This window comes from Amblyomma maculatum, chromosome 6 (genome assembly GCF_055883805.1).
Source record: "Amblyomma maculatum isolate TAMU_Amacu chromosome 6, ASM5588380v1, whole genome shotgun sequence".
Lineage (NCBI taxonomy): Eukaryota > Metazoa > Arthropoda > Arachnida > Ixodida > Ixodidae > Amblyomma > Amblyomma maculatum.
In genome coordinates, this window is record NC_139349.1 from 46,763,909 (window position 1) to 46,784,427 (window position 20,519).

Below are 20,519 nucleotides of genomic sequence, written 5' to 3' on the forward strand. Positions count from 1 at the left end.
AATCAGGCTGATGATGATGATGATGATTACTTGGACAGGTGCGCAGGGAGCACCTTTTTCGGCTAAGCGCGTTTAAATACTCGGGGCGTTTTGAGCACCGCGCTGCTCGCCGTGGTGCAGCGCAACGCACGACACAACGCGGCTACAGCTGCGCTGCCCGAGTCGTGCGTATCTGCCGGGCGTCGTCATCATGTCTGTCCTCTCTCTCGTGCGTGCAGCAGCCTTACCCCCCTCCTTCCCCTTCCTCCGGGCTGGAAAACTGGGTCGCGCACCGTGGCTTCGGAGGTCGTTGACCCTCGACCCTTTCGGACCGCCGCTCTTTCGGCCTTCCTTGGCTTTTGTTCTTAGCGGCGCCCACCCTCTTTTTCCCTCTCTGCGTCTGTCCTTTGTCCCCTCTCTCTCTCTCTGTCTCTCTCTCTCTCTCTCTCTCTCTCTCCAGCTGCTTTGGAAAAGCTTGTGTACGAGCTGGGCGCGTGCAAACAACCGCGGACTACTCCAGCGCGACGCTCTCTGCTCACGGGGCTTGGCTTCCGACAAGCGCTGGCCGCTCTCGTCACAACTCCCTCTTCCTTTTTCATTCGCCTCTGGCCCCGATAAATGGCGTTTCTCTCTCTTTGGAAAACGATTGGAAGATTGTCGGCTTAAAAGCAGTAAAGTAACATAATGTTAGTAATATAGAAACAAAAATTCACTACATGGAGTGATGGTATACTTAACTGGTCTAAAACAATAATTAAGATATGGTGGGGGGGGGGGGGGGGGGGGGGCAGGCGGGGGAGGGGGAAGCGAGCATGATAACAACTGCTACAACCCCGTTTCAAAGGAGACTCTCCTATATTCCATCACCCCCCCCCCCCCCCTTCTCTCTTTCTCTCGTGTGTGCGTGTTAGCGTGCGTGCGTTTGCCACTTTTTATCTGTCCATGTCCGGACGTTTGCAGTTGCGCTGACGAGGTCAAACGTGGCCCACCGCTGAAGCCGCGTGCCGTAGCTGTAGGGAGGAGGGGCAAGATTTATCAAAATACGGCGGTATGCTGCTCATGGTCGCATCTTCTTGCCTCCGCGCTTCAATAATAAAATTCTCTGCATCATGTGGCCTCCGTGTCAATGCATGAATCGCTGCAGCTGCTGGCGTGACCTTCGAGCAATTTTTTATTGCTGCTCTTTATTTATTTTTTTTTCCGGCTCGTGCTTTCTTAAGAACGGAAGCTGAACAACGCTTTCTGTCCGCCGCGTTGTCTCGATATCGTGTCGCTCAGCTCCTTTCTCCGTACGGGCGAAAAGGGCGAAATAGCGATCCGAGCTAATCCACAGCAGTAAACCGGCTACGTTGTGCTGATTCACCCACATTGAGTATCTGGCGCGTTGAGGTTGTTCCCTTCGCTTCTACCGCTTCTGTTTGGTCCTCCTGGCAGTCCCTGCCGAGGAGCCGTCAATCCACATGGCCCGTACACTGCGGGAACGCGGTACAGCCGCGAATCTAGCTTTGGAAGGTCTTGAGGGTGCATTGTTCTTGGCCCCACGGGGACGAACGTTAACGTGGAGCGCGGTGTTGGTGGGGGCAGGCACCAACGCGAAGCGTCTTCGCCCCTTTGTCTCGACTTGTACGGAGGAACGGCGTCGGCGCTGGAGCGTGGCCAGCGTGCATCAGGCTAGCCGCCTTCGCCGCATCATTCTGGCAGCGTCATCGACGTGTGCCGCCTCCTCGAGTCCCGTACTCGCCCTGTTCGCGTATGCCTCCTCCTGTTTTCGCACGCGCATCGCCCCATGTTTGCTTCTTGCGTGGGGTTCCCGCAGGCCCGTCGGCTGCCTCGCAACGCCGGTCCAGGAATAGACTCCCTCTCCGCCGACTCCGGAATGGGCTCGCACCCACGTACGCCGAGATCCCAGTGGGGATCTGAGATGACTTAGCGTTGGGCTGGGCTCTCTCTCTCCTGCTCCCCTGCGAACTTCGTGGACGCTGGACACAATGTACGTTATATGTAGCGGATAGCGTCAGCAGCAGTTACGGCCTGGTATGATTAGGCGGAATCAGCGCTCCGGCAGGTCTCTCCGGAGGCGAATGCGGGCTTTGCAACGTAGCGTTTGGAAGGAAGCAGTAGGCACTGTGACCTGGTCTGGAATGACCGCTGTGCTATGCTTTTTGTCCCGGGGAAAGGGGATGAGCCACGCTTTCGGTACTCTGGTCTGGTGGCAGAGGAATTAGGCGTTGATTGACAGGTGTCAAGAGCTTTAGCTGTTTTTTTTTCTTTTTACATGCGCTGAAATAAATGCATTGCTACAGCAACGCTGTAGCTATCGATTGCAGTGACCTTGGAAGTGGTTCCGGAGCGTCTTAGAGGCGGGCTTACGACCACGTTTAGTCACAACTCTGCTTTAACGATCATATTAACTACCTCACACCTCGTACGAGCTCGTATAGTGTCTCCTTTGAGATGCTCGAGTGTGGAGACGTTGGTTCTTTGCCGCATTGCAAGACAACGCGCGAAGCACTTCAAAGTACCCCCCCCCCCCTCCCCCCTCTCTATGTCGCTTGCTGCTTCGCCGTACAAGCCGCGGTATTGACTCCTTTGACTTCGAGGCATTGAAGTTGGGAATTGTTTTGACAAGCAAGGGGTGAAATGTGTGGGGATTGTTTTTCCATTTCTCTTTCCGTGTGCCCTCAACAGCACCGGTAACTTTCAGGGTTTGCTTGCCTGAGGAGGAAGGGTGAGTGAAGGAGAGGGGGGTATCGTAGCGGCGACGCGCGTGATACCAGAGACGACGGATCTCGGCGGCGGCATGACTGTCTAGCCTGCGCCCTAATGACCGATAGAAGCGAAGAAAGAAACGTGCTGGAAAGGGAAAAGGCGTGCCACGGGTGACTGAATCGCCGGCGTTTTCGCAACCCGCTGCGGTTTTGTTGTTTTTGCGAGTCGTAGGGCGTGCGCGGGAACTTCGTAGCTCGCTTTCGTTGTGGCGCACGCGGACTCTGCGCGGCGTTTCCTTCCGTTGTCGCTTTCCGGTCGCCCGTCGCGTTTTGCATTCGTTTATTCGTGTGCTTGCGGACGACTCGGTATTTGCGATGCGTTTGGGAGTCGCCTAAACAGTGTGTTTCCAGCTCCCGCCGAGTTAGTTGTGCTACAGCGATCACAAAAAGGCGAACGCGTGATAGGTCATTCCATTACCTGTAAAGAAGCGTCGTTTGCCTTGCCATGAACTTTCTCGTGGCCCGAGGCTGCAGATTGCGCGCTGGGTAGCGCCGTGCCACATTGCACGACGCTCGATTCGAAGGCCGGTGACGCTGATGCCCGAGGGGGGGGACTGGGGTCGAATTACCAGTAATGTTGTCGGTGCTGCGTTCCCCTCAACATTTTGGAAGGTAGTGTCGCGACCTGGCATTTGATGTCGGAAGTACCGCCTCTACTCGTTCTCGCGAGTAAACGCGCGCGGTATTTCTATTTCAGAACGTCTAAACTTACTGTGGGCGTGATACTGACGTCATTATTGAAGCTTGCGCCCGAGAGCCTGGAAATTTAAATGGGCAACTTTTGCTGCGTTTTGTGATGGTGTGTGTGTGTGAAGCGCAGCTTTTCTTGAGTTTATTTTTAATTATTTCGGAGACGACTGAACCGAGAGTAATTGGCTTTCAGTCGAGCTGCGCCTGTTGGCGAGGTGTGCGCTATTAGAAGGCACTGTTCTTGGGAAAACAAAAGGGGGCCGGTCGCTCTGTTAACCCGCGTGTTTCGATGTGATGGCGTCGCGGCGAGGATTTTTGCAGTGTTGTGCAATGCTGGGCACCACGGCGCTGTTTTCTTCGGCCGAAGATATGGGTGCGTGTCCGTCGTCAACAATGGAGTGTCTGTGCGTGCGTCTGCGTTATGCGACCGGGAGAGGAAGCGGAGGCCACGAATGGTCGGAGAGGGCGAGCCCATTTTGCGCGGGACGATGAGCGCCAGAGGTGATTGACTCCACAGCGATGCTTGTGCGGCTTTTTTGTGCGTGCGGCAGATTGTGGGAGAGGGAAGGGGTTTCGCTCTAGCCACTTTGCTGCGTCGAGCTCAGGCGAGACGACCTTGGAAATGTTTTTGGGACTGAGAGGAGGAATAGGGGAAGTGGAGGGTCGGGGCGAGGGGGCGATGCTAATAAGGTTAGCGTATCTTCCGCTGCACGCTTTGGTGGCGCTGCGTGCGTTACTGCGGTTGGGAGCCTACATGTTTCGCCGCGGCGCCTCGGCGGGCGCTTTTCCATGGAGGCGAAAAGCTAGTAGGCACCTGTGCGTTGTGCGATGTCAGTGCACGTTAAAGGCCCACTGTCCACCCTCCGGTCCAATTTTTTTTTTTTTTTCGCTGTGGCTTTGAGGCTTAGTCCCCACAACGGAGGTCTGCATGAAGTTTTTGAAAAAGTAATTAATAACGCAGTTACAGCCACCGCAATCAACCGATTTTGCGCTTCCCTCGCCTTCCATCCCCTCTCTGAGGTTTTTCACTCTCCTGCTTAGTCGTCTAGCCTCCCTAAGCCAAATTCCTCTTCCTCCTCCGCGTTTGGCGGGAGGTGGGGCGTGGCACTTCGCGTGCGCGAAAAAAAGAAAAAAAAAAAGAAAACGGGCGAGGGAGCGCGCGCCGCTGGATTCAGTCTGGCCGTGGCGAGGGAAAAGCGTGCAGCGAGCGGTAGACACCCATCCTTCACCCTCAGACAGCGAGACGGACCAATAGACGTCGTTCGCGGCAAGTACGTCATAACTGTGGCTAGACGGGCTGGCGCAGAAAACAGGGAAGCTGGCTTCCCGAAGGAGAGCATGAGAGAGCTTTGATTTGTATTTTCGTTGCTTTGCGGCGCGCGTGTCACTGTAGCATTTTGCACACACTATCTCCGGTACCTGATAGAAACACTGGGCTCCTTTGCTTAAAAGGTCTTTCCGAACCTCAGGTGGTCGAAATTTCCGGAGCCCACCACTACGGCGTCTCTCATAGCATGAGTTGCTTTGGGACATTAAACCCCACAAACCAAACCTATCCTTTTATTTTTTTATTTATTTATTTATTTATTTTTTTTTTTTTAGTGTACGAACTGGGTCCATTCCTTGAACTGAAGCATGTTTTTCGGGCTTAAGGTGAAAATCCCCTGCATTTATCCCCCCCCCCCCCCCCTCCCCATCCGCAGTACTTAGAATATGCTTGGAATCAACGATCCTTGCCACAAGGCGTAGAGGCAGTGGCCACCCAATTCCTCTAGTAGGTACATTCTGTCAAAAGTTTAGAGCTAATGAGGTTTGCTGCCGAGCTGCACCTCGTGGCATTTAAGGCATTCCCAGTGTTCCAAATTTTTATAATGCAAGGTTTTTGTCCTACCTACTCATTTGGGTAGGACTTAGAGAAAGGCTAAGGAGCTCCGCTACACAGCTTAGGAACAAAACTCTTGGGCTTAAAATTTTTGACGTAGACTACACTTTCAAATATGGCGCTTTTTCGTTCCAATGTCAGGTCTGCTACTGAGCCCGTGGATGCGGGATCGAACCCTGGCCGCTTTTCTCTCGGTGGAGGCGAAACGTAAGGCGGCCGTGTACTGTGCGATGTCAGTGCACGTTGAAGAGGCCCAGCAGGTGGTCGAAATTTCCCGAATCCTGCACTGCGCAGTCTCCAATAGCCCGAGTCGCTTTGGGACGTTAAACTCTTTAAACCAAACCACATCTGGCCTGCTCAGTTGTCACGCTGCGATCGTGTCAGTAATGCGCTAAAGTGGCGTGTTTCTTTCTCTGGTACGTTTCAAGTTCGCCCCCAGCGTGTCTCATTTGGGACGTGCCTGCAAATAACATTTGCGTGTGTACGTATTCCTTGGGTGGTGCGAAGGGTCTGGGGAAGCGCCGATACTCGAATCTTTGGTGCACCTTTCGTCGAAAGGCCTGAAATCTGTTTGGCCGCAAGGATTCGCTGCTCGTGCTGACATTGCCAGCGTGCTATGATTGTAGCGGCACGATCCATATTCGAAATCGCTGTTCGCGTTTCGACGGAGCAAGCTACATCACAGAATTTGAACGCGTTTAGGTTTAATCTTTAGCGGTTCCGTTCTTCAGGTCGCCGGGAAAATGTCTGCAGTGCTTGCCCCCCCCCCCCCCCCCCCTCCCTTTACACACATACGGCGTGCGTGTTGTACCGACTCCCCAGGCAGTGTACGCAGCACTGCATCCCACCGCGCAGAGTAGCAGATGTAAGGATGCTGCGCAAGCGCCCGCGCTCGTTAGTGGCATTTCGAAATTACGCTCGCGCACTCGGCTCCTCTGATGTCGGCGCTGCGGCGGCAGCGGTGCCCGATGTTCGACATACCATTTACCCTGGACGCGCGCGCGCTCTTTTCCGTCCGTAATGCGATGCGGCGACCCTGGGCACGCTGCTGCGCGCGCGTTGTGCTACGTGGAGGCAAATTAAGGTCACCGCGCGCGTTTCCCTCTTGTTTTAGGCGCAGGAAGAAAGCGGCGGGCTCTTGGCGGAGGGCCCTGCTTGTTCTAGAACAAAGGGGTCGCCGGATCCTATTGCACCGAACGCGTGTTTAGCGCGATCTTTGTCCTAAGCGGCTCGGTGGTGTAGAGGCCGCTGGAAGTCGTCCTTTGACCGCCTTCAGCTGGTCGACGCTGCTCTCGAGTAGCGAACAGAACTTGCGCCGTGTTTGTGCCCTGCAGCGGGATCTTAGTCGACGTAAGGACATTCTGATAACCACGCTGACTCCTCCGGCGGCTCAGTGGGTCGGGGATGCGGGTTCGATTCCGGCCTCTTTTTCGGCAATGGCTTAATGCATCACTCGCGTGTACTGTGCTATGTCGGTGTGCGTTAAATTCCTGCGTGGTCGGCATTAATTCGGACTTTACTACGGTACCCTTCGTGGCCGTTGTGTCGCGTCGGGACGCTGAGTATCAAAGCAGCTGGTGACGCTTGTGAACTTGTTACAAGAACACCGAAGTGTGGTGTCATCGGGAAACCAGCCAGCTGACAGCCGCGTACCGCATTTCCGGCTTCGTGAGCCGCGTTTTTGTACTCTCAATGCAGTGCAGATGCGGCTTGCACTTGTACTTGGACGACCAACTCGACCGACTGACTAGTTTGTTTTTGACAGTGTTTCCGTTCTTTGGGAATTGCGGTTGTTGCGGATGCAGGCAAGACTGGCATGCTTTGCTCGGTGGTGGCTTATCTCCGATGTTTCGTCCATTCTCGAGTGCCCGCGGGGTGGCGTACGTGACAGCATCAGTCCACGCCTCGCGCACGTGTATTTTCATCGTCTTCAGTCGTTTGTGCATGAAGAGGGTGTAGAACTGCAGGTTCTTCTCTCTTCAAATCGTTTTCTCCTGATTAACCTGGACCACACTATTTGCCAAATGCGTAATTTATTTCTACTAGATACACGATTGCCATTGTTGAAATTTCTATTTTTGATTTTTTTAAAGAAGTAAAGCTAATAAACAAAAACTCTGACTTATTTTTAACAAGAACTGCTTTACCCTGAGTTTGGCGCATGATGGCCTTAGTTGCCTATGCGCCATAAAACCTAACACAACACGCACAACTCTCTCTCTCTTAAGCGTCTGCCGTGCCTCCCTGACCCTTCTTTCCTTTCGCGGTCCTCTTCGTCGGTTCTTTGGCTGCTCATTTCTGCGCAGTTTTTTTCGAATTCCTTTGCGTAGAGTTCCGAATGGTTCCTCCAAAGCGTCGACCGACGTTGAAGGCTTTTGCCGCCGCTCCTAGGCACAATCCGCGGACATGGGGCGGTGCGCTTCGCCGGAGCAAGTGTTGCATCTCTGCTCTTTGCCGCCTTCTGGGCCCGACTGGCGTCCCCCGCTATTCCAGGAGTGTCTTTCGTCCGTCGCCACTCGGAGGAAAATCCGGTGGCTTGTTTGTTCTCAATGTTCAGGCGACATCACTGCTTGCAGGACGAGCGAGCGAAAGGTTGGGCCTGATTGTGCAAGTCGTACTAGTTTAGTTCTGTCATGTGTTAAAGGCACCCTCAGTATCTCTCCACAACAGCTGACAAAGACAAAAAAAAAAAAAAAGTGGCCGTAAAGGCATTCGTTGTTCGACCGCTCGGCCAATTACTACTTGTGTACTTGTGTTGTAATTTCTTTTTTGAAGCAGCGGGGGAATTATTTTTGATTTACCGTTTTAGACTGCGTTGCGTGGAAGCGTGCACTGGAAGCGTGCAGTAGCTTTCCGAGGTTTGGATACACTTTGCACGTGGCTGTCCGCCGTTGCCAGATAATTTTCCCAGGTTCGTGTGTGCTGTGTTTGGTCTTGGGACATCATTTCACATCTCCGTCTCTTCTTTCTCGTGCCAACAGCCGGCAGACGGCAGCGTGGCGGTGGTCCTTGGAGCGGGCGGCGGTGGCTTCCCGCTGGACATGGCTCCAGGCGCAGGTCGCCGACCTCGAGTTCCGCATCCGCCAGCAGTCGGACCTGTGCCGCCAGCTGCGGAGGGCCAAGGGAGCCGTACGCATGGAAGGGGAGGACTCGTCCGCCCTACAGCCCGAAATCCCTTCGCCGCCCGCTCTCAACGGCACGGTCGTCCTCAACGGAGACGTGGACAAGGCCGAGTGCTCCACCGACGCAGCGGCCCACGAAAGCTGCTCCGCCGGTGTGCCTTCCGCCCCGCCGGCGGCCAAGCCCAACGGTCTGGTGATACCCGCGCCCGACCTGGTGCCGGGCGGCGGCTGCGCGCGGACTCGGGCGCTGGCGGCTGGCTTCCGCAAGCGCAAGGTGGTGGTGGCAGCGTCGGCGCTCGCCTCCGCGCGCAAGTCAGCCCGCCTGTCGGCCACCGTGCAGTGTCCGTGTCGTTCCGTGTGCGGCCCCACGTCGCCCGGCGCCGCGGCCGCCGGCTGGGGCTCGGACTTGGCGGCCTCAGCGACGACGCCGGCCCCCGCGCCTCCGCTGCTGGCTGCGGCGCCCATCGGCTCGCCCTCCACCGCCGCGACGCTGCCCCCCGCGGCGACTCCGTGCCCCGCCCCGTCGTCGACGCCGGCCGTCAGTGGGTCGGGAGTGGAGGCCCCGGGCGTAAGCCTTCCGCCCCTGTCGCCGTGCCTGGTGTGCGGTGGCCGCTACAACAGTGTGCGGCCGCTGGACGCCGAGCTCATGACGCGCCAGGAGAAGGCGGCGCTGCTTGACCCGGGTTTCCACTCTGTGCTCTCGTTCCCCTCCGGTGAGTGCAAAGATCTATCGAGGCCATGCTGCTAGTGTGCGATACCTGGTAGTGAGCCTTGGTGCCAGCGCCAGAGTAACGCCAAGTGTGCCCAATGGCTCTTACTTTGGTGCTGTCATGTAACGCTGCAGCGAGGAACGCTAACCTTTCTTTGTGTTCTTCATTCTCTATGAACGCATATTGCAGAGGGGATCACATGCAGCTGGTTTACGACGAGGGAGGGAGCATTTTAGCATGGCCACGAAGCCATCGCACGATAGTCCTGAAATAAGTACTCCACATTACCCGCAGCTATAACCAACACCAAATAATTTTTACCGCCATCACCACAAAGCAGCACTTTTCCGATGTCGCGCCTGCGTCATCTACTGGCAACTTCGCTCGGCATTAGCAAGATGAGGCAACCAAACACAAGCTAAAGGCTTCGGACATTTTTCAAGTGTAAAGACTTCTGTTGTGAATGTTCGCAGAATTATGTGCTGCCCGTAGTTGATGGCTCTTTCGACCAATGAATCGAACCTACTGTAAGAGGGGCATGCTGGGTATTCTGGAGCAGGGTGAGCAGCAACGCTTCCTTTCAGAAGTGGATTGTTCCTGTGGCAGGCTCAGAAGTACTGATAAATCCGTAGCCTACTGTATATCATGAAAGGTCATTAGCTTCCACGGGTCTGCATTTGCAGTTATTTTTTGTGGCTCCGATGCCGAGATGTGAAATCGCGTAATGTCTGCATTTCCGTGTGTTGCCTCATACCAAGTGTAAGAATTAAGCGACACCGGAGAAGCGCTATTTTGTGGTTCAGCCTTTAGCATAAGCTGTTGCCACTCCCATTGTGTGCTACCTGCACATGTGCATAATGTTAAATAATGGAAGTCTGGTGGATGGTACTTTCAACCTGTATGCACAGTGTACTTCTTAAAAAAAAAATAAAAGCATTATAGGCACTGCATGGTTGGGGTGCGGTTGAACATTCGGTAAAGATAAAGGCATCTTTTTTTTTTTTTTTTTTAATTTCGACTCGTCTTTCCAAACTGTCTTCTTCGTGATCTGCTGGCAGTGTCCGAAAATCGGCAAGCAAGGCCAGTGGCTCACTGAGAACAGTCGCGCTACTCAGCACTGCCTTTCGGTGTGGAGGTGCAGCATAGCGCAGTCCTCAATCCGCTACCGTGACTCGCTTCCAAGGGGACCCAGCTGTACATGAGCAAGCTTGGTCTCGAGGAACCAGCTCGAGGTTCCGCAATTCTGGATCGCTCATAGCGCTGTGCTAAATCCCTTTAATGACCACGTATCATGATTTCGCCAGGGTTTCAGAATTCGACGCTTTCCTTGTGTTTTGTCGAAGTATACTGCGAGGCGACGACCGTCGTTTGCAACCATGGGCCGGCAGCGACGGCGCTTTGCGCTTCAGGCGAGGGGGCGCTGCCCAGGCGGCCATGTTTCAAGTCACGTAGTGTCGCCGAACCTTTGTTTCATCTAACTGCCGCCCCTGTCCTCCCGCAGCTGTCGTATGCGCTGTGGCCGCTTTTCGTGTCCCACGGGGTTCGCGCGCGCATTAGTGATGCGCAGATCGATGTGACTGCCGGCCTCGAATTTCGAACTTCTTGCGCTTTAACCAGTACCATTTGTACCTTGATGGAACCGCAAAACTAGCTAGTCATGCTAATGCGTGCTAAATTTTTTTTTTTTTTGTCTCACTTCCCTCGCCTCTGGAAAGCCATTAAGGCCTAAGCGGGCTTTCGTCTGGCAATTTCAAGGAGCCGTAACCTCGCTGTTCAATTGAAGGAGCTTCCACTTCTCGTTAAACGCTTAGGCGCAACGCGGGGTGCCCCTGCCCGAAAAGCAGCTGAGTTAACGCTGCCGAAGAATCGGGAATGGCGGAAATCAGCCGCCTTCAGTAATGTATATGCCTCGTCGACCGTAGTGTTTGTATTTGGCGCCGTATAACCCTCGTTCCATGGCCACGAAATGGTGGTTCCTCCTCCGGTGGCTATCACCCATCTTATCGCCAGTGCAGAGCTAGTTTCGGGGGACGCCCTTTTACAACGTTTTTTTTTTTTTTTTTTCTTTAAGTGTCGCGCAGGCCACGTTTATCTACTTCTCGGTAAGAATTGATTGGTTGGCCTTTTCTGGCCGCGTTGGCGCGTGCCCGGCTGCGAAAGACGCGTTTGCCGCTCAGATTTCGCCATTTCGTTTCAAACCGGTGGCGTCGTTACCGAAAAGGACGACAAGTCACCACCTGCTGGAATCCGCGCCGCGAAATCGTAAAGGTGGCACCTATATTACTTTGATGGGCCTATTTAAGTTTATGTAAGACATCTGCCCTCGGCGACAGTGGTCTGCTTGAGATTAACACGCAGGGCCCCGTCGATGCAGACTAACTTTTATATTTGCCCAGTGTTTAAAATTATGCTTTTCGAGGCAGAGTTATTAGCGAAGGTTCTCAGTGAGCATTGGTTGCGCGTTGCAGGAGGCGGCATTCTGTCTGGCAAGCGCCTAGACAGACCTCTTTTCTTCCGCCGGTTTATATAACCAGGATAAACGGCTAGTAGACTGAGGCCATTAAAGTCTCTCCCGCACCACTATTATGTCAGTTATTGCCGACATTTTGTGTGCTTTTGTTCTTTGCTCAGTGATAGTGTGGACAGAAGTGCGGGCGCTAAATTTCCGCGTGCACTGACACCTGAAGAAAAAAAAAAAAAATGTCTCCACCAGGAACCACAATCCCTCCGATCCTCAGCCGAGCGTGCAAACAACTACTTCACGCCGCACTCGTGAGAGGCAACTCTTTTTCTAGCGTAACGATAATAGTAGCTATGACAATGACGATGCAGTTGGTGACAGTGATGATGGTAGCGGTATCGGTGATGTGGTTAGCGAATACAGTCCTGCAAAGTGGCTTTCGCCGTTTTCGCGCAGGAGACTTGGCGTAGCCCCGCTATATTTTCCCCCATCTTCTGGAGTAAATAAGAACATTCCAGTTTGCAGCGCTGATTTACGACCGTGTGGCAGAGACGGTGCCAGGATATGCATGGCACGTGGTGATAGGAAGGGAGAGGAGGAACTACCGTAGTATATTAATACCGTTTCTTGGGCTAGTTGGTTCATATTTGTACTGTGAAAAACTGCGCCGAAATAAACACACCACGTCTTCTTTCTTGTGGTGTGTTTATTTCGGCGCAGTTTTTCACAGTACTACCGTAGTGTGTACGGCGTTTCCTTTTCATGGAGACGGCACATCTATGAGAATGCAGCGGCGACAGCTGCTCAGTCAACGAGATGGCTTGGGCTGCGTTATCAGGTAGCTTGTGAAGAAAAATAGCATTTTTGTTGTTGTTATTGTTCTAGTTAAATTTGTTGCCAATAGATTATTATTATTATTATTATTATTATTATTATTATTATTATTATTATTATTATTATTATTATTATTATTATTATTTGCTCCGAAAACTGCTCGGGTGGGGCTTGTTGTTCCTCCCTTATCGTCGAGGAACTTTACCGTGTCGCTCCCGCTTCCTTGCCGCGTTTCTAGCTTCCACCATTGCGCACTATAACCAAGTTGTCCCGGCCGCCTCTTCCGCGATTGAGCCGAATCTGGACAGGCGCTCACACGCGCTGCACTGCGTCTTGGTTGCGCACTCGTCGGCTGCGTCTATTAACAGCCGCGCCGCCGCTTTCGTCGGACCTTAATCGTCGTTGGGGTTTTTCACTACGGACGCCTCCTCCTCGTTGTGAATGCCGTTCGGTGTGTGTGTGTGTGTATCTTTTCCGCCGTGTTGCCAACGGGTCCGTATCGCCGTCGACAGGGTGACCTTGCGGGCGCCTTCTCTCTCTCCCCCTGAATCTATTGAGAGAAGAGTAGACTGTCACGCAATATGCCTACGCCTGTTTTTCGTTTATTTTTATTCACTCGTCGTGCTCCCCGCTTTTTTTCTTTCATTTTTTTTTTCTCACTTGGCCCCCCCACACATTTTATTTTGTGGGTGAATGGGCGTCGCGTATCAGGTGTGTTTCGCCCTGGGTTCGTCGTATTTTGCATTAGGGCCCTTGTGTCGCGCGGTTTCCTTTTCTTTTCTCTCTCTCTCTCTCTCTTCTCCCAACGTGCCATTCGGGGAGCCCGACTGGAGCGGTTGTTGCAGCGCCACCGCGGGTTTTATTCCGCATGCATCGCATTCGAAAGCACGCCGCACCGTCCCCACGCCACCTGGCTACCTTTTGCCCCTTCATGTGGCCGGGATCGATTCAGCGTGCGTTGGCATTGTGAACTGCCCTTCCTTTCTGATTTCTCACCGCCTATTTTGTTACGTAACACGCAGCGATTCAACAGGTGTCTCACGATTTCTGTGTGTGTATAAATTGCGTGAGCGCTCCTCTCTCTCTGTATGGTGTTTGCGTTTTCGGGGAAAACACCTGCGGCCGAATCATCGCCGTCTGGTTAGCATAGTTGACCTCTCGTATGCCGTATGGCGCCCTTGACCCTCTTTGTTCGGCGATGAGGGATCTCGGCGGTCATCGCACGTTTCGTTAGCCAACAGTGGTAATTTGTCGTTTATTTTATTTTAATAGTACTAAATTTCAGGGTTAAATAGCAATCGCGAGTTCATGCGCTTGGGGAAGTCGGAAACTGAGAGGGCACTGGGGGAACGCGAAACGTTAATTATCGCTGCCGCGATGTCCTTGCTATCGCTAATTATCTTATAATTACATATCACTTATTACTTTGTCATTGTTATCACCAGTAATCATCTATCGTTTGTCATATTTTTATTACCGTTAATCACTACTATTAATGACCAAGGGCTCGACATGACATCACCAGGTGATGACGTCACATCCGGCGACACATTTCGATGACAGGTTTTGTGTACACAACGTAGCCTAGACAAATCCTCACCTTAAACTGGACATGATCAAGACCTGTAATGCACAGAGCAGACCCCCCCCCCCCCCCCCCACACACACACACACACACACACCTTTATTTTTCGGTTTCGCATAGTGGTTCAGGGTCAGGTGACCGTATGAAAATTGGCATGAGGCAGCTCCGTCTAGGTTTTAGGACAGATTTAATCGGTGATCAGTGGGCCGAGTCGTCCTGTTCTTTACGTAGCTGGGCTAATGGCGATATCAGCGATCAGCAGCGGCTAAGAGCCCGAAGGGTTAACGGAAACATTAGCGTACGAGTTGCCAGTGGCCAGATAATCGTGTGTGTCGCCGGTAGCGATAACCGACGCCGTTCTGGGGCACAACATGTAGGCTTCCTACTTTCTGGTGTTGCCCAGCGAGGCGTCACGGGAACAGATTCGATACGGCGTACACCTCTTCACCTAGGGAATCCGCACCCATTCAGGGTGGCCGCTGCCAGAAAGCACTGTTAGCTCAGTCGATTCGAGCGGCCGCTACACTTTGTTCTGCCGTCTCGCTTTTCGGACAACCTTAGAGTGAGTGTATCTCCAGTAGAGTTTTCGCTCTAGAAAAGTGCCTATAGCCTGCTCCTAACCTGTCTGGGTGGTGACTAGTGTGCCATCTGCAAACCCGATGTGCGGCCGCCAAAAGTGTGGCAGTTCCGCCCCTTGCCAGAGCAGGAGGTCGTCGGGTCCGGTTTCTGCAGGCCTGAAATGTCGAGTTTGATAACGGACCCGTAACTGGGACTTCTTGAAACTTGGGATTCGGCGTCGTGGACGACTTTACCCCTCTCCGTCGACCGCGAGACAGGCATCTAAGGACCGGTAGGACGCCGGCAGTCTCGAAAGCCGTGACAGGAGTGAACAAATTGAATATGCGCTGCCTAGCTTTCCCATGTTCTCTGAACACCTGGCGCCGCCGCGGGCCAGCTGCCGTATTCCTGGAGGACTGCCAGGAAATCCTGCCGTCCTAGTGGAACTCACGCTTCAGTATATGGTTCCCGTGCATGTGCGCAGCTGCAGTGCACTCGGTGATGGTCACCTCGATTTTTTTATGCGATAGCCTTATGTACGCTCATAACTTAGTAATGTAGCCCGCGTGGCGGCTTTGTCCAGAAATAGGGGTCCCGACGAACAGCGTGATGTTATCGGGGCGCTCACGTGATCGCAGTGGTCCTGTATGTACAGTCTTTGTCAAAAATATACAGCCCAAGGGTTTTGCTTCCAAGCCCCGTAACAGGGCTCAGTACGCATCTGCTCTGTTTGATATCTAGTAGACAACAAATTTAGTTCCCATTCTTGTCTATTGCTTACCTATGTATTCCAGTATTGCTTCCAGGGCTTAGTTAGAGTGCTTAGAAGCGAACCCCTCGGGCCGTATATTTTTGACAAAGGCTGTACATGTGACCGACCACTGCACTAACGCGACAGTCATGCGCGTGAGCCGCGAGGTGAGTGGCGCAGCGATAACAGATATCTTTTGTCTGGCGTCTGTAACATATGGTTAAGGCTGGTATGTGTGCGGTTATATTTGGGTGCCTTAATTGGATCGCGCTGCTTTTCGTGTTTACTACGAATTCTTGGCCCCCGTTGGCTAAATGTGGAAATAGTTTACTTGACTGTAGAGGGGGACAATGCACGAAAATGTTGCTCATGCAGTTTCGCCAAGTGAAAGCCCGTTGAAAGTTACAGGCGGGACTGCTTCCCCTTCCCGTGGTCGTCCCTATGTGCTACTTTTCTTTGTTTGTACCCTTCGCTCGTAAACAGTTGCGGTTCCCATTGAGAAGCGAGTTACAATTCCCATCCCTTTTCTAAAAACCAGTTGTGATTTCACTACCATTACTTGGCGTAAATGGGCCATCGTGTTGGGTCAACTTGGCAGCATGCGCCGAAGCGGTGGTCGCTCGCTTCACCGCTTGTCCGTGCTTACCGCTTCATAGTGTCTAGTTACGAGTAAGTTTCCCAAGTGTGAGCAACTCGCCCCGGTGGCTCGACTCTGGTCGGGCGGTGGTACGTTGACATAGCGGCGTTATTTGTGCGAGGCACCCTCCCGCCGACGCGACCCAGCCGCCTGGCCGCAGCGGAGAATCACAGTGTCACTAATCTTGGGCCACGTCGGCGCCGGCCTCCGCTGACGTTCCGGAACGCAAACAGCTTGCGCAACGGCGGCGGGCTCGGTCCCGTACTGCCCCCGCACCGCTGCCCTGGGCTGGCTACGCAACGGCGTAGCCGCGCTGTCCCCGTCCTTTGGTGCCCGTGTCCCTGTATAAAGTGCAGTGCGGAACACTGACGCTAGCCGAAAACTGGCGCGCTACCGAAATTGGCGTACACTGAAAAATTGCAGCAGCCACTGGATCGTGTTTGCAACGTTGCTGAAATGTTCATTAGAGGGCATCCTTTATAAGTGACGTATTGTTAACCATTTTACAGCTTTGTTGTCCTTCGCATCACCCCTTGCTACAGACGAAGCTGTTAACTGAGTAGCTTTAAGTCCGAGGTTGTGTTGTGGAAAAATGACGGGGAGAGGGTGGAAGGGATGCGACCATCTACGTGTCTCCGATATGAAAGGGAACAAAGTGGAATCACTTATTTCTTAATTGCTCCATAATTGTGTGACAGCTTTGAAGCCGGCCACCACCGACGTGCGCGTGTGGCCCGCGTAGCTTGACCAGACGTAGAGTAGGGCAGCACGCCTTCTATCTCTCTCTATATATATCCCCGCTCTGTGAGGTCGCCTTTCCTCCCGAACTTGCGTACCCAATAACGGATAAAAAGGGAGGTGGAATGCCTCCGAAGAGGTGACTCGAGCCCGTGGCTTCTTGAAGGCCACGTCTGCCGCTGCTTGTAATTTATCGTTACACTCAGAGCCAGTGAATCGACGTGCGGTGCACGCGGAAGAATCGGGCGCCCTCGTGCTATCTGACCGCCACGTTTAGACCGCGCCCGGTGTCGTCATAGCAGACAGTGGCTATCGTTTCTATATGCCGAAATGTCAATTTCCTGGTTTCGATCTGGCGTACCTTTTTCGAAAGCGCTGGCGCTATGGTGCGTCTTGTTGAGGCCGACTGGTCGATGTGAAATGCGCGCACCGCTTTTCGATGGAGGCGAAAAGCAAGGGGCCCGTGTGCTGTGCGATGTCAGTGCACGTTAAAGAACCCCAGGTGGTCGTCGAAATTACCGGAGTCCTCCACTACGGCGTTTCTCATAGCCTGAGTAGCTTTGGGACGTTAAACCCCACAAACCAAACGAAACTTAAACGAACTTCAAGGGACCTTAGGAAAAAGTTTGGTAAAGTGAAAGTTCGCTGAACTGACATAAGTGCGTGGAAGCTTGTTTCCATTAGCTCCAAGAATCATCCGGTTTTCAAATCATATCCCAACCCAATTTCAATTTGTTCCTGCGCTCATTTGCAAGCTAAGAATGCAGTAACATTTTGCCGGAGTTTTCAACTTAGGATTGCACTGGTCTTATGCTCAGTCAGTGTACTTGTTCCCACGACCCTTGTGAGCAGCAAAGACCTTCATTTCCTCCAAGCAGATCATTGCTTCCGCAGATTATGGTTATCCAGCATGCATGCATACGTACGCCATTCTTGGTGCTAAATCGCTCAGTACAGCTGAAGCTCTGGCTATGGATGGCTATATCTGCGGTGCCAATTAAGCGTGCAAAGCTATCTATGGATTCCTTTGGTTACAAGCTTGTTTAAATAACCAGTACAGCTTAAAACTAGATGACGGCAGATATACATCACGCTGTACATAATAAAACATGGTTCTCATCGTACCAATATTCAACAAAACGTGCGGGTTTTGCTTGTTGAAGTGCTCAGTACGACATCGGGGACACAGGATGACGCGCTGAAAATGTTTGTACAACTGAAATGAAGAATACTGAAATCCGTTAAAATGAAGGGCGTCTGCATAGGGCTCAATAGAGCTTCGGCGGGGGAATTTAATAAAGTTCGTACAACTGAATACTTCGTTTTAGTGACGTTCGTTCAAGTGGTATTCTATTTTAGTTGGCTTTACAAAGAAACCGTTTGTTGTAGAGGGGTGGAGTTCTGGAAATGGCTTCGGTGAAATTTCAGTGTCGCCTAAGTGGGGCAGAAAACTTGCAAGCTAACATTTTTTTTTTTCTCCTTTAGCGTATGCCGCCATGTTTGTTTTCAAAGCTTCACCGTAATGTTCAGTTGAGCCAGTTTGTCGCCTTTCTGGAATCAGGTTCTCTTTGGCGTCTGTGCTTATTCCTCATATTAAATCGAGCGATTAACCAGTTGGATTTCAAGACAAGGAAAGTGCATCAGGGGGGCGTCAGAAAAGTAGGCGGAACGATGAGGTTAAGAAGTTCGCAGGGGTCAGGTTGATGCAACTAGCACAGGATCGGGTTAATTGGAAGAATATGGGAGATGCCTTCGCCTGCAGTGGGTATGATCCGGTTGATGATGACGAAATTGAGCACTTGGCTAAGCGACAGTTGATTATCTCTTGGCGAAGCGAAGGCCTTGCAGTGCAGTTGGCGGAGCATCCGCACTCATCTGGCCGAGTTCTGAGTGCTACGGTGATGGTAGCAAGGGCTACCCGGGCGTGTAGTGTGCCGTCCCCGTCGCACTGCACCAACCCCAGCGTTGCACCTCGTATGTGCTCCACGAGGTCGGCCTGGTTAATACAAAGAAACTGGGGCGGTGGGCAGTCACCGGGCCGAGACAGCGGCCAGGTACGGGGCCGAATGTACGGGGTCCTCCGCTTCACCGGTGACCCCGACACCGTCTCTGTTGGTGCCCTGCCATCGATCGAGGAGGGCCGTTTCTGGAAGCCCGTGTGTGCAGTGGCGGTGGGGCCGGATCGGGAAAGAAAGGTTTCGGAGGGGAGCCCGCGGGAGGAGGAAGCTTTTGGGAGCTCGTGGCTCCCCGGGAGGGAGGAAAACGAGGTCGACGAACCTCCACCGCCTCGGCGAGGCGTCTCGACCGCGGCAGTGCGGCCGCTGCCGCGCTGCGCCGCCCCTGCTGCGCCTGCGTCGTCGGGCCTGCTGCCGCCGGCCGTGACGACGCGCCACTGCCAGCGTTCGTGGTACCGGCGTGTGACGACTCCTCGCTCTGCCGCTGGCTTCCGCCCTCCGGCGATGAGGCCCCCCAGGAATTGTCGGGTTGCATGCGCCGTAGTGGCGATCATGCCGTTGATCAATGCCTCGCTGTCGGGAACGACGCATTTGCCGTGCTGGTCTGGTTGGTTTCCGTGCAGTGGCATCATATAAGGGGCACCTACAACGAATGAAACGCGATCGCTCCCTCGAATGCACTACTGCTCATCTCGCGCAATGGTGAGAGGCGTGACCACGCCGTGCTGCTTGCACGTTTCTCGGCCATGTCCCATGGGAGGCGCGGTTTGCCGCAATGCAGCGTGACGCGCCTCGCAGTGTGGTGGGTCCCTACGCAATGGATACCATGCTGCACCTGAATGAAAAGCATATCTCTACGACACGGACGCCTATGACCAAGTAGTTGGTACTGTCGCACTGAGCCTACAGTGGCGTTGACACGATCGAGGACATGCCGTTGCAGGATGACTGACAGGAAACGATGGATGATGCGCTTTGTTCGGGGCTAGAAGGGATACGTTTAACGTTGCGCACAGCCAGAAGGCGAGAATGAGTCCGGATGACGACGAACCGTTTTGGTAATTCTGCGTGCACCACGCCGGGGCGGCGCAGTGATTACGGCGCTCGACTACTGTTCCCATGGGCGCGGGATCGAATCCCGGCCTTGGCGGCCGCTTTTCGATGAAGGCGAAAAGCAAGGCGCCCGTGTGCTGTGCGATGTCAGTGCACGTTGAAGAACCCCAGGTGGTCTAAATTTCCGGAATCCTCCACTACGGCGTCTCTCGTAGCCTGAGTCGCTTTGGGACGTTAAACCCCACAAACCAACCAATTCTGCGTGATGTTCCCCGCAGGCTGCTTTAATTCTTTCGGAGCGAAAAAGGAGACGGCTTCGATAGCGGTGTCCGAGTGCGTCGCTGTGGCACGGGATAGTGGGTGCCTTCAGGTTTCTCCCTTTCTAGCCTGTTCGGGGCGTTGACACCTCCTGGGGAATCCGCACTTACGCCCCTTTTTTATCACCTAGTTCCGAGCAAAGCCACCGTTGAGTCCGAATTTGGATATCGTCCCCGCTGTCTTCAAGCTGTTATTTCGGATTAGCGCCGGCTTTCGCTCACGCACCCCGACACGTTTTCGAAAATCTTTCCATGAATATTTTTTTTCTCGATCCAATTCTCTGCTCCCATATCGGTCGTCGTTTGCTCGTGCAGCGAGCGGCGGCGCGCCGCCGTTGCGTTGCCGTGGTCGGCGCACTTCCAGGTATTGCATCACGCGGCTGCCTGAAAGTGGAGGCCTCTTCTTCCGCATGGCGCGCACGCACTACGAGCGCGTGCTGGCTGCCTGCGCCGCGTCGAGCGCTGTGCCGGTTGCCAGC

General features: G+C 53.4%; 1 protein-coding gene across 1 annotated transcript in view; it reads left to right on the forward strand.

The window, feature by feature from the left end:
• Positions 1–20,519, forward strand: part of LOC146185658 (KAT8 regulatory NSL complex subunit 1-like) — an 86,040-nt gene that overhangs the window by 43,446 nt on the left and 22,075 nt on the right. Inside the window, exon 2 of the mRNA XM_084606557.1 lies at positions 8,301–9,154. Within this exon, the coding sequence (XP_084462683.1) occupies positions 8,301–9,154 (854 nt within the window). The remainder of the gene's footprint in view (positions 1–8,300; positions 9,155–20,519) is intronic.